Here is a 12,510-nt window from a genome sequence, read left to right on the forward strand (position 1 = left end):
TAGCAGCGCACAAATTACTCAACACCAACTAGAGTTGGGATTGAGATTCGGATTCGGGATTCCTGCGGGATCAAGTTCCTTGTGTTCCTTGAGAAAAGGGCGTTGGCGTGGGCGTGTCCTGTTTGCTATTCCAGGAACACACGCGTATCGCAGCACGCACATCTCGAGGATCATCAGCATTCGGTCCACGTGAGTGGCGAGCGTCCTTTTCTAACCTCATCAGCCTCATTGTCTTTATTTTGTTTTATTTCATTGACTTTCAGGCTTTCTGCCTTTTCTTTCCTGGGTATAGGATGTACCCTATCTGCAGGCCCTTTTCCCATCTTCTTTCCCTTTGTCTACCCGGTCATTGTTCGCCGTTTTCTTTGTTCTTTACCATTTTTCCTTCAGGTTTTTCTTGCCTGGGATCGGGATCATTGAACTTCGGTCGAGGATCGTCTCAACTCGATGACTGTTTATAATTAGATGAACAAATTGAGGAGCGATTTTTTTGGGGTGGTTTGTTGGTTGAAAAAAGAGTCAAAGAGCAAAAAGCATTTTGAAAATAGGTCAACCATAATCAATAAAAAGTATTTAATTTTAAGTCAAAGAATTCTACACTTTATACTTTTTCAAAAATATATCAACAAATTTATTAATTTAGGTGTATCCAAAAGTGATGAGGATCGTAAGCTTCTAAGTTTGTATTACAAAATTTGAATTGTATTTTTAATTCCACTTTTTTTTTTATTTCCAGAAATTTACCAACAGCGAGGCCTTTAACTAAATTTATTCGTTCCCAGGACTATTGATCCTGCCCTCATCGAAAAGTCGACTCCCGAATCGTTAGCATCCGCGGATCCTGCATAAAATCCGACATGCCGCCGGACGCGTGTTACCCAGTGATTCTAAATTTTTCGGTGGCGGAACTTCTTGAATTGAATTTGCCTCGACCCCAATTAAGGCAATCAAGACCGCGTTTTCGGAGGGATAGGGATCCTTTACCCGCAGAATTCACAAATTACACAACAGCTTGTTCGAGTTTTTAATTGAACGTAATTGGGGGTTGATCCTGCTCGGAGGCATTTGCTACAGAGTTTTCCCATGGCAACCGCTGCAGCTAGAAGAAATCGAGCATTGAACCCTTTCCACAAAAAAGAAAGGGCGAGGAGAATGGAGAGCAGAGAAAGAGGAGTCGGGATGCACTTGGTTGCCACTTGGCGGACTCGAACTCCACATGCACCCATTTCCATTCCCATTCACATGCACTTTTTGCCGCCTGCTCCCCCCTCGTTTCCCCGATTCCCCACTTTCCTATTTCCCCATTTTCCCCACCCATCGGGAGTTTCTATCCATTCCGTTCCAAGCGACTGCTAATGGATTCTACGCGGCGCTCTTCTGCCTTCTCCTTGCTTTATCACTTGTCCACTTCACCTCCACCACTCTCCCCTCGTCCTAGACATCCACAATAATTTACACTGAGAGAAAAGGTCATATACTCGATCCTGATTGCAGTTCCTATCAAATACAAAATATATGTATTTACTTAGAACGAGAGAGAAACCTTATGAAATAGTAAACAAATTCTTCTAAAAACATTAACTATACATATATCAAAAAATCACAAAATAGTTTATGGTTTAATGATTAATTATATCAATATTTGTAACTTCTACGATTTTTGTTTTTTTCTTTCTCCAACTTGAAAATCATTTTAATTTGTAAGTTAATTTTTAACATTTTTCCAAATGCATTCCTCAACTCCTGGCACTGACTTCCATTCCGTGGTGAGGCGAATGCACTTTGCCAGCGCCAAAGGTTTGTTTTTCTTCTGTGTTTTCCTTCAGCTCATTTGCCCCTTGGCCTATCGCACGTTTTTCTCCTGCTTTTCCCGTGGAGTCCGAGGAAAAACTATGCCTCTTCCGCGCCTCCTTCTCCGCGCCGGCATTTCCTTCTGCTTCCACATTGTATTATTTACGCTCGTCGCCCGGTTTTTGTGATAAGCCTCTGCGGGTCTTCCGCCCCTCGACTTTCTGGGAGGATTTTAAAGTCATCGCCGGACAATGTCCCAGACTTGCGGCCCTCGGGCTTCGCCTCCCCAGCGCCCAGCTGATAAGAGACTTCGGGCCTGGTCAACGCCCCCAGAAAAAAGACCCACTGATAGCAGGCTCATTATTCAGGCGTTCCTTTTAGGTCCTAAATATCGAACGATAAGTCCAATATTTATTTTTTTTATGATTTTATCGTGTCGTATCAGTGAATCGAAAGCGAGTCATGCCAGGATGTGTGGCTACAGCAACTACACTTTTGACCTTAGACACTGGGGGAATGAAATTATTATTTTTAAAAGATATAGTTACAAATTTTAAATTTTGATAACATTTGTTATGGTACGTATTCTTGTTTAAAATTTCTATTCTGTTTCCAAAACCAAATCTTAAAAAATGTTTTCTTACAAGTTGATATCTCGTAAAAATATTATCTCATCATCCCTTGAACAAAGTTAATCATGTTATTTTTCAGTGCAGATACACTCACATAACTCCTGGCAGCGATAAGAACGGGTATGTGTGGTGTGTCCCATGTCCCAGGACGCTTATCGAGTGTTGATTTGCCTTATCGATTCGGCTAATCGTGAACAGGACTCATTCCCATCCTCCCTCCTCCCTCCTTCTCCTACGCGATAAGGAGGCAATAACATCGGGTATCGATTTCCGAGTTTTTCCCTTCGTTTCGCGTGTTTTTTTCCACACATGTGACTGGGTACTATCGAATCAGAGCTGGGTTTACCTTGGCCAAGTGTTACCTTGCCTTTACCAAAACGTGAGCGTTGGCAAACTGCTCCAATTATTTGCGAAATTCGCTTCGCTCGATTTTCGGATGGCCAACATGTATGTCTCATGTGGTGGAAAAGCTTGAATCGCTGCTGTTGCAACATTCGCGGCATTTCTTGCTAACTCAGTAAACGTGAAGCGACGAAGGCAAGAACAGGCCCCCAAAGAATATACCCCATAGCTTGGATGTGTGCCCAAGAGCCCCGCGGGTAATTAGGTCATCGGTTGTGGTTGTGACAATTTCACGAAACGCACAAGAAACCAACTGCGACAGCAGAAAACTTGGATGGAAAAATTACAATGCACTTTGGCACTTTCTTCTCCCCTTCTTTCTCTCGAATAAGAACTAAAGTTGGTAAACAAAAGCCTTTTCTATCTGACTCATTTATGATAGAAGCTGGATGATGAACACACTCAGAGGGATAGAGAAAACCCAGTTGGGAGTCAACTGGTCTTTGCCTCCCTGAGTCGTCGGGCCGTAGGGAAGTTTATCGCAATCTTCTCCACCGCCCTCGTCGAAGCCCTCCAAAACGGTTCCGCCATCGCCCTCCATATTGTCATCGTAGGCCTCACCATCATCCTTGGGCAGCAGGACAAAGTTCGGAGGCCCCAGCAATTCACCATACCTGCTCACCATCAAATCGGACTGGAGGTGGTGAGCGGGCTCAGGAATCGCTTGAGCTACAACTAAGCCAAGAATCTAGACTTACGGATGGTTAAAGCCTCTAGGGTAAAAAAGGCCAAATCAACTTACAATCAGCAGGCATCTTACGACCAAACGTACTCCCTTCAATTCCATCGACCCCGAATGTGGAACATTAATTTTGTTGGCCCTTCCAATATTTTGACAGTTGGAAAAGTACAGTTGACTCAAGTAAATGAAATATACAGATAAAAAACTATTTACCATTCCAAGTTTTTAAAACCCATTAACAACACTATTTTTCCCGAGACAAGTACCATTTTATATTTTCGTCATTTGGTAAAATACAGCGAGCCCTAAAAGTCATCGCCGAACTCATCTTCGTCATCCTCGATCTGCCCGCCCGCCGCCTGCTTCTTGTGGTAGTACTTCCGGTAGCCAATCTGGTGCAGTGGATACTGCGGAATCATGTACTCCATCCGCTGGTTCCGGCGCAGGCTGCACTCCTGGAACTCGCGCCAATCCGTGTAGTTGACCGTGTGGCACTCCTCCGATCTGCCATAGACATACAGCTCGCGCCGCAGATCCATCCAGATGGTGCGGTGGTCGAAGGAGACGTTGTGAATCATCCGGTTGAGCCAAAAGAAGACCTTGGGGTAGTTGTAGATGGTGGATCTGCCCAGGCACACGGTGCTCATCGGTGCGCGATGGGGAAGGTAAGCGTGAGCCAACCCACTTTCCTCTTCGACTCGGTAGCGAACCCCGCCGTGCTTTCCGGCATCCCAGCCCTTCGTGAATCGCGGGTCCATGAACGGTCTGCCATATGTCACTCCCCACGGATTGTACACCCAGTTCCCATGTCGATCGGTCTGCATGTTGGGCACTTGGACAGTTAGTTCCGTGACCTCATAGCCCTCGAATTTTCCGTCGCCTGTTTTTTTCCGCAATCCTTTTCCTCGGTAGCGAGGTCGTTTTCCTTTATGCTGATCTGCAGCGGCTTCTAGAGATGAAAATTACAATATAGCTCTACTTATTTATAAAACTCTTTAAAATATTATGAACCGACAAAGCTGTAACGTCCTTATTTTTGGCAAATACCCTTACTATTGTATAAGATTCGGCAATAAATCTAAGCAATTCTTACCTGCTTCAGTCCCTTCGCTTTCCTTTCCCTTTAAGCTTTCATCAACGTCAGTCGCTTCTTTTTCTTCCGACTTTTTCCAAAAGTTAGGGAACTTTCTCTTGGCAGGTGGGCGGGGAAAATCCTTTAGGGTTGGGCTAACGGTACCCAAAACCCTCGAAGTCGAAATGGACCCGTGGTTACCGAAAAGTCGGAGGCCCAATCCAGACTTCGGCTTCGATTTCACTACCAATTTCTTAGCCAAGTTATATAAATCACTTTCGAGGACGGGCGGATCTGCCAGAGAGATCCATTTACCATGAGGTCGAGTACTAGCTATTTTGGTTGTATCTATTTTATCCGGAAGCTTCGTTGCCACCATTGGCATTAGTTTTCCAAAGAGTCCGAACTCCGCTACCAATTTTCTGTCCAACGCTGCAGAGGGATCTACCAAAGTCTGGTTTCGTTGATTCTCCGATAAAACAATAGGCACGCTTTTCTGCACGGGCAAGGTCTTTGGAAGAAAGCGGATTTAGCCAAAGAAAATAAAGAGTAAGGTCGCGACTTACATTGATTAGGCAACAAAGGCCCAGAATAACCAGCAAATTTAGATTCAACATTTTCCACAACAGCTAATAAAAAAAGGCGATTTTAAGAAATCACTTTTAAAACACTGTGAACGAAAAGTCAAGGAGTGCTTTTATCGAATGAATGCAAGTAAAGTATGCATCCCCTTTTCAAAATGTCCAGAGTAAATTTAATTATTATCCATTTTAAAGTTTTACCCACCATAAGTTCGAGCTGATGACCCACATATAGTTTTCCACATAATATTACAAGGCGTTTATTAAGGAACTGTTGTTAAAAGGAGTTCACAAAATATGGCTAAAAAATAAATAAAACTACAGTTGGTGCTTGGGATACTTGTAAAGCACGTACTCCATCCGCTGGTGGCGTCTGAGATTGCATTCCTGGAACGGCAGCCACTCGGTGAGGTTCATCGTGCGGCACTCCTCCGACCTGCCCAGCTTGAAGATGTTCCGGCGGTAACCCATCCAAATAGCCCGTTTCACGTGGGGCGATCGATACCGCTTGCCCGTCAAATACTTCATGATCCTGGGCACATTGTAGACGGTCGAGCGGCCCAGGCAGACGGTGCTTATGCCCTCGTCATCGGGATAGTAGTCCATGCCGGGGTCCGAGTCGATATGCAGGCGGGGCATTCGGCTCTGGTGGTTCACATGGAAGCGGGTGTCCTGCCACACTTTGCCGAAGGTGGCGCCCCAGGGATTGTAGACCCACTGGCCGAACTTGTCCGTTTTGCGAATGGAAATGGTCAGCTCCGTTGGACGCACGAAGGCTCCCGTAGTTGCCTCTGCCTGTCTAGCATCACCTGCCTCGCCCGCCTCATCGTCTTCACCTTCGGCCCGAAATTTAGCCATTTGGGTCGATTTCTTGGTCGTCTTATCCTTGAGCCGCCTCGGGTTCTTCGTTCTCGACCGCCGCTTGGCTGGGTTGCCATAGCCATCGTTAACCGGAAATAAGCGGAGACCAGGTGCCAATCCACCCAGAAATCTCTTCACGCGGGATCTATCCCTATTGGGAGTGGGAGCTAGAACCTCGTAAAGGGACGTTACTTGTTTCCATTCTTGGGACTCCCGGGTGGGCGTGGCTAAAGGGTTTCTAGAAGTTTCCTGTGCTTCCTGCGAAGGGATTTACGAGTAATTTAGGTACTGAACTTGAATTGTTACTACCATGGGTTCCATAGAATCGACCTCAATGCTAGTTGTTCCTTGGGATAAGGCCGCCGATGGAATTGGAGTGGCATTGAGTCTTAGGATCTTTTTAGGATAAAGTTTAGTATCTAAAAGTTTGCATTCATTTCTTCCCAGACTTACTCCAATCGAACAACAAATACAAAAGATAATGGCCAAACTTGTTTGAAACATCCTGCTAATTTATACAGAAATTTTTTAAGACTCCAAATTTATTTTATTTTTTAGCTTTGTACAGGGATGAGATTGAAAAAGCAAAGCTAAGCTAAAATGTGCCTAAATATTTTGGACAATCTCGCATCGGACAACTACCAACTGGTTTGATACATGGGTATAATTCGAAATAGAATGGCTGTAAGGGTTGTGTGATTGGCCCGACCCCGGGTCGCAATACTATCCAGTTTGTTGTAATTGACTCTTTGCCTCGACTTTGAGTGGCCAGCGCTGCGGAGAAAGATAAAATGCTCGAGCGAGAGCTGGCAAAAGTAACTGGAACTGGGTAACCGACTCACACACAGTCGCATATCGCACACACACCGACTGTTGCTGGCAAGTCAGCCACTTGGCCAACACTCACACTTGGCCACTTGGCTAAAATGAGCGGCTCAAGGTCATCACGCCACACAAAAAGAAACAAAAACGCAGACGGAGATGGAGACGGAGACGGAGAAAAATGCTGCAAATCTCTTGGCGTCTAACTGCAGCCAAAGTCGCACTTGCAGTCGTCGCTCGATGGCCTCGAATCTCGAATCTTGAATCTTGAATCCGCTGCAGCAGCGACAACAAACATAAAAAGCAACAAGCTCCCAGCGGGGCAACAACAAAAGCGGGCTTACGAAATCACGAGCCATTTGAATTGAATGAGCCACGCGGATCGTGGGTTTCTCGGGGGGAGGTTGCGAAGTAGGGAGTGGTGGCCAAGCAAGGCTCATACACGGAGAGAAACACAGGGAAACAGTCCATCACTGTGGAACCAGATTCATCATAGGTACATCAAGGAGGTGCGATTCAATATTAGTACCTCTATTATTTGTAGCCTATTCTAAAATAAGAATATTTTGGTAACATGTAGCCAAACTGGTTTAGAAAGAGAGTTTCTTAAATTTAAGATTATTTTCTAATGGATTACAAAATGGATACTACAAATGGTAGTAAAAATCACATTTTTTGGTACCTATATTATTTGAGCCTACTCTAAAATAAGGATATTTTTGTAAAATGTAGCTAAGCTGGTTTAAAAAGATAGTTTTTTAAATTTAAGATTAGTTTCTAATGGATTACAAAATAAATACTACAAATGGTAGTAAACATCACATTTTTTGGTACCTATATTATTTGTAACCTATTCTAAAATAAGGATATTTTGGTAAAATGTAGCCAAACTGGTTTAGAACGAGAGTTTTTTTAATTTAGGATTAGTTTTTATTGGATTACAAAATGGATACTACAAGTGTTTGTAAAAATCATACTCTAAAATAATGATATTTTGGTGAAATATAGCTTAACTGGCTTAAAAAGATACTTTTTTAAATTTAAGATTAGTCTCTTATGATAGTAAAAATCACATTTTTTTAATTTAAGTATATATTTAATATATTTTAATATTTGCAAAATAATGACAATTTTCCCTCTGCATTAGATGGAGTTACAAAGTCACAAGCCCTCTCACACTCGCACACTTCTAAACAGAAACAGGCACACATACTCGAGCATCGAAAGCTTGGCGCTTGAAAAATTCACACAGTGTTTCAATTGCACTTCACAAGGGAACCTCTGTCAGATACACAGATATATATCTCTCGATCGTTACAAAATTGTAAGTCTTCCCATCTCCGATCTCCCATCTCCCGTCTCCCTCACCCTAGCCACTGCCTATCCACTGTCTCTCTCCCTTTTCGCCCAGTCGGCTAGTCCTACATACAAATCGATGGAATGCTAGTCGAACACTGATCAAATAAACCGCAAAACTGCCCATGCCCAAAGCCAGCTAAGATCATCAGCAGGCATCAACAGCATCATCAACAACATCAACATCATCAGCAGCGGGTAGAGAAACAACCGAAACTGAGATGAAAGATAGGAACTTCGAATACTCTAAAGATTTACATTATGAAAACAAAAATAACAAAAATATTTCAAGATTAAGGATTAGCAATATTAAGTTCCAACAAAATTTATATAGTATAGTTTTTTTTGGGTTTTTATTTAAATAGTCGTATTTATATAGTAGGAAATAAAAGAGGTAAATATTTCATATCTCAAGCAATAATATTTTAATTTTGGTTTAATTTTAATATTGTTCATGATGACCGTGTATTTATTAGCGAATGATTTCCATTTACCACTTTAATTCGGTTAACAGATCATAACACTAAATCAATTCCAATCCGAAACCTTCAAGTACCCAAATGGTTTTAATGATGTCGTCCTAACCCATGGAAGATGTAATTACTACCTTGTAGAGGCTGGCAAATAATGATACCCTTTGGCGAGGGTATGGCAACTTTGTCGCTTTGTGGGCGGCATCAAAGTTGCCGTTCACTTGCAATTGCGATCCGATGGTGGGCGGCATGAAGCGGCTCCTCTGGATTCGGTAGATTCAGTAGATTCAGTGGATGGTGGATGTGGAGGGTGGATGTTGATGGCGACTTGGCGAGTTGGTCGACTGTTGGCGTGCCTCGGTGGCATTTGGTGTCATTCGAAGTTAATTGCTGGGAACGACAGCGCCAGAGGCCGCCGTACCTCGCTTTTGGCTCTGTGGCCCGGATTTGTGTCAACTCTTAAGGTTAACCTCGTAATTATGATTGTTGCTGCTGGTGTCTTCGGTTCTCCTCAGTTCTCAGTTCTCGACGGTTCCCGCGATTTGAACGGATAAGAGGTAGTCAGATATGGTATGGGGTATTTATATGCTCAATAGTTTGAAATTGTTATATTTTTAAATAGTCAGCTTCTAATTAATTTATCATTTTCTTTTTTTGTAATAATAAAACAGTTTTACTTGAAAGTTTTAAACGGCATATATATACAGAAAAAAAGTGAAGATGCTGCGCGGAGAAAACCTTTTCTATCTTCCTACGTTTCCTATTTCTTCATCTTTTCCCCCTCTTCTCCCATAGGCACCCTTTTTCGAGTCAGCTTTTCTTTGGGGTCCCAAGCCCGCTGGCGTTCCTCGTTTGGCGGCTCTGGAGTGTGAGAAAATGGGAAAATCAAGGCAGCTACAGCTACAGATGCATAGATACTCAGATTCCGACAGAGACGGAATGCTCGCGCTGTCCCGCTCCATAAGTGGTTCCGTCTGGGTCCGGGTCCCGTTAAAGCTGGAATGGAAAAAGGGCACAGCCAACTCAGATACATTTGTAGCTGCAGAGTTAGGATCCCTAGGAAAGAGCCAATCTGGAAATCCGAGTAATGGATTTCGAAACAACATCCAACTCAGCTTTCGTTTCGATTATGAAATCCAAACCGAAAGAGTGGGCAGAAGAAAAGGTTTCCTTCTTGGCGCTGGAAGATTTCCCTGGGAAGACTGACGACTGAAGACTGGCTGGCGAGGAATTCAGGTCAAGCGGGCTTAGGAATTTCTGTGTGGAGAATCTCGGGGAGAATCCCTGGCCTGGTAATCCCAAAATAAATACATGTATACAAATGCGACTCTTAGCAGGCGAGAAAGGCAGTGCTTAATTATTCAAATGTTATGCGCAATTTAAGTCTTTGTTAGTGTGTGGTTTATGTTTTTGTTTTTTGTCCGTATTATTCAACTGCCATTCGATTTCGTTTCGTGGCGACTCCTTGATGGGCAAGTTGGCCAAGTGGAAAACCAGTTTTAGAATCGGCCAAAACCCAAATAGCAGCCACCATCATCGGTATTAGAGAATCCCACGCAGAACGCGTTTCACTCACTCACTCAGCTTTTGGCTAACGAAGTGCACGACTTTGGTCTAATAAAAATAAAAACAAAACACACTCGCCTATGGAAAGACGCACACATGGGCAGTGGAAAACTCCCCACGCACAGGCATCTTTGAAGGTTGAAAAGCCCAGAGAATACACGGGGAGATAATTTTGAAATTAACCCCGATTTTAGGAGATTATATTAACTATCAATAATAATTATTTAATTAATCAAGCCATAATTTTCTATTAATTTTGTATATCTATGGACTCAATAATATTAAAACCCATAGATCGATGTTTTTTCTCAGTGCTCAAGAGCGTAAAACAGACTCGCCCTCGCTCTTTAGAGAGTTTCTTAATTAAAAGCAAATTTCATCTCAAATAATGCCGCTAAGGCAGCAACAACAATTAAGCAATTAATTTATTTCAGCTGTGTGGCACTTTGAGTAGCGGGAAAAAATCCAAGCCAAGTAGTATAGTAAATGGCCTGGCAGGCGGCCAGATCGGATCAAACCTGTTAAATCGCAGAACAGAACTCCGGGCAGTTCCCCCTTGAGAGAGGGCTTAGCCAAGCGAGTATACGAGATACTTGTACACTTGCCGTGTTTCACGAGGCAATGCAAATTATCTGGTTAAAGTGCAGGGTTTAACGAAAAGTGGTGGGGGTTCGGCTTCTAGGCAACCGAGGGATGTATTTGGATCGCCCTGCTGAATCATTTCGAGGGTGATTCATGCCGAGAACAAACGTAATTGTCTATGGTTTCCAACGAAATTAGTTTCTGAACTAATGTGAGCTTGCGAAACAATAAATAGGCGTGCAAGGAAAGATCAATGAAAGGGTTATACAAGGCATTTTTACGCTAATTGTATTCCTTTATTCTACAATATTATATCGGTTTTCCACCAATATCTTGGCATTTATAAATTTACCAATTTTATACCCATTTGTTATTAACGAATTATTTAAAACTCAAAGAAATAGCACTGAAAACCTCCGAGGGACTAACTGCTTGTACTTGAATGAAGCGATTAAGGCTGTCTTTATCTGCCGCATAAACACCAAAGTAGAGATAATGGCCTCCCTAGACACGTCTTATCTGCCACCCAAAGTCTGACGGTCCCTCAATCCTTTCCCATTATCAGCGGTTGCAAAGTCAAAGAACTCGTTGGGCCAGAGCGATATGCCACCAAGATAATCTCGGGTGCTGGGAATTGTTCCCGTTTCCCAAAAACACACTTTGATTGACGATCTTTCCCATGCATGCCTAATGATCCTTCAAATGGCCGCTAATAACCAAGCCAGCCCCTTTGGGATTGGTTGGGGTAACGCCCTCCGCTCGGGGGTTACCCAAAGTGCGACCCACTCCGAACGGTCGAGATCCCAAGATCTCCTACAGACAGTTGACCAGTGGGTTACGTGTGCCATGGTGCACGTGGAAAAATCTTGATATCTTGAGATTGTGAACTAAGAATATGATAAAATATTATTCAATTCCTTTGGGATCTTCCGTAACATTCTTAGTGTACACGTGGAAAAAAGAGATCATGTCATCACAAATATCTTGAGATTGTGAACTAAGAATGTGATATTATATTTTTCAATACCATTGGGATCTTCTGTAGCATTATTTTTCTCAGTGCAGGGTAACCCCAGCAACAATTATTCAACTTTAAGTCGGGGCAGTGGGGAAAATATCAAATCATTTCGGTTTCAGTTAGAAGCGCGCGCAAGCATTCTCTTAAAAAGGGGGCGGCGGTGGGCGGGGCGGTCAGGGGGAGGTTGGCTGAGCGAAGCAGAGAGTCGAGCATACGCGGCACGCTTTTCCGATCAAACCAGTTTGCCGTAATAGCTGGCATTTGGGATTAGTAACTGCCGATATATATTGCTGCCACTTGGAATGCGCCCGGCTAGAAATTCCCTCGACCACGCCCCCTCCCACCGCCCACCGCATGGAGAGTTGACTATTTTTAGCGGGACGGCAGAACTTTATTAAAATGCAATCAATTTGCAAGTGCGGCGCTGAGAAAATAACAAACAAATAGCCACCCACTCTCTTTCGCTCTCTCCCCCACTCCCTCTCTCTTTGGGGGGCGGAAGAAAGAGAGAGCGGAGAGTTGGCATTTATGCTGAGCACGCAGAGAGCAGATAGAGATGGGGCTGCAGAAGAAGAAGCCGCTGCGTCGGCAGAATGAAAACGAGGACGACCAAACTGCATTGTTGTCATATTTCGTAATACGCTGACACTGCAGAGAAGAAGGGGGTGGTGG

General features: G+C 43.5%; 3 protein-coding genes across 5 annotated transcripts; all 3 read right to left on the reverse strand.

Moving 5' to 3' along the window:
* Window positions 1-3,175: 3,175 nt before the first annotated feature.
* On the reverse strand, window positions 3,176-3,715 carry LOC108064604 (uncharacterized). The gene is made up of 2 exons (XM_070216931.1): window positions 3,568-3,715; window positions 3,176-3,513 (listed from the first exon to the last, which is right to left on the reverse strand). The coding sequence occupies exons 1-2, from the start codon at window positions 3,610-3,612 to the stop codon at window positions 3,199-3,201; spliced, it is 360 nt and encodes a 119-aa protein (XP_070073032.1). The 5' UTR covers window positions 3,613-3,715; the 3' UTR covers window positions 3,176-3,198.
* A 39-nt stretch (window positions 3,716-3,754) lies between these two features.
* LOC108064631 (uncharacterized) lies at window positions 3,755-5,303 on the reverse strand. 2 transcript variants are annotated; one of them, XM_017152228.3, is made up of 3 exons: window positions 5,146-5,303; window positions 4,601-5,090; window positions 3,755-4,453 (listed from the first exon to the last, which is right to left on the reverse strand). In XM_017152228.3, exons 1-3 carry the CDS (start codon window positions 5,194-5,196, stop codon window positions 3,813-3,815), a joined length of 1,182 nt encoding a protein of 393 aa, XP_017007717.3. In that variant the 5' UTR covers window positions 5,197-5,303; the 3' UTR covers window positions 3,755-3,812. The 2 variants fall into 2 exon arrangements, with proteins under 2 accessions (XP_017007717.3, XP_017007716.3); XM_017152227.3 differs by having other exon boundaries at window positions 3,755-4,456.
* Window positions 5,304-5,404: 101 nt separating this feature from the next.
* On the reverse strand, window positions 5,405-6,633 carry LOC108064632 (uncharacterized). 2 transcript variants are annotated; one of them, XM_070216929.1, is made up of 3 exons: window positions 6,475-6,633; window positions 6,331-6,417; window positions 5,405-6,279 (listed from the first exon to the last, which is right to left on the reverse strand). In XM_070216929.1, the coding sequence occupies exons 1-3, from the start codon at window positions 6,523-6,525 to the stop codon at window positions 5,479-5,481; spliced, it is 939 nt and encodes a 312-aa protein (XP_070073030.1). In that variant the 5' UTR covers window positions 6,526-6,633; the 3' UTR covers window positions 5,405-5,478. The 2 variants fall into 2 exon arrangements, with proteins under 2 accessions (XP_070073030.1, XP_070073031.1); XM_070216930.1 differs by lacking the exon at window positions 6,331-6,417 and having other exon boundaries at window positions 6,475-6,615.
* Between the last annotated feature and the right edge of the window lie 5,877 nt (window positions 6,634-12,510).

This window comes from Drosophila takahashii, chromosome 3R (assembly GCF_030179915.1).
Source record: "Drosophila takahashii strain IR98-3 E-12201 chromosome 3R, DtakHiC1v2, whole genome shotgun sequence".
In the NCBI taxonomy this organism is placed as follows: Eukaryota; Metazoa; Arthropoda; class Insecta; order Diptera; family Drosophilidae; genus Drosophila; species Drosophila takahashii.

Bases quoted from the DNA above. Each gene is read 5' to 3' on its own strand.
- LOC108064604 (XM_070216931.1), bottom strand. From the start codon at position 3,612: ATGGAATTGAAGGGAGTACGTTTGGTCGTAAGATGCCTGCTGATT. The intron at 3,514-3,567 runs GTAAGTTGATTT...CCGTAAGTCTAG, and splicing joins TCGTAAGATGCCTGCTGATT to ATTCTTGGCTTAGTTGTAGC.
- LOC108064631 (XM_017152227.3), bottom strand. From the start codon at position 5,196: ATGTTGAATCTAAATTTGCTGGTTATTCTGGGCCTTTGTTGCCTAATC. The intron at 5,091-5,145 runs GTAAGTCGCGAC...TTTCTTCCAAAG, and splicing joins GCCTTTGTTGCCTAATCAAT to ACCTTGCCCGTGCAGAAAAG. The intron at 4,457-4,600 runs GTAAGAATTGCT...TTTCATCTCTAG, and splicing joins AAGCGAAGGGACTGAAGCAG to AAGCCGCTGCAGATCAGCAT.
- LOC108064632 (XM_070216929.1), bottom strand. From the start codon at position 6,525: ATGTTTCAAACAAGTTTGGCCATTATCTTTTGTATTTGTTGTTCGATT. The intron at 6,418-6,474 runs GTAAGTCTGGGA...TATCCTAAAAAG, and splicing joins GTATTTGTTGTTCGATTGGA to ATCCTAAGACTCAATGCCAC. The intron at 6,280-6,330 runs GTAGTAACAATT...ATCCCTTCGCAG, and splicing joins TCGATTCTATGGAACCCATG to GAAGCACAGGAAACTTCTAG.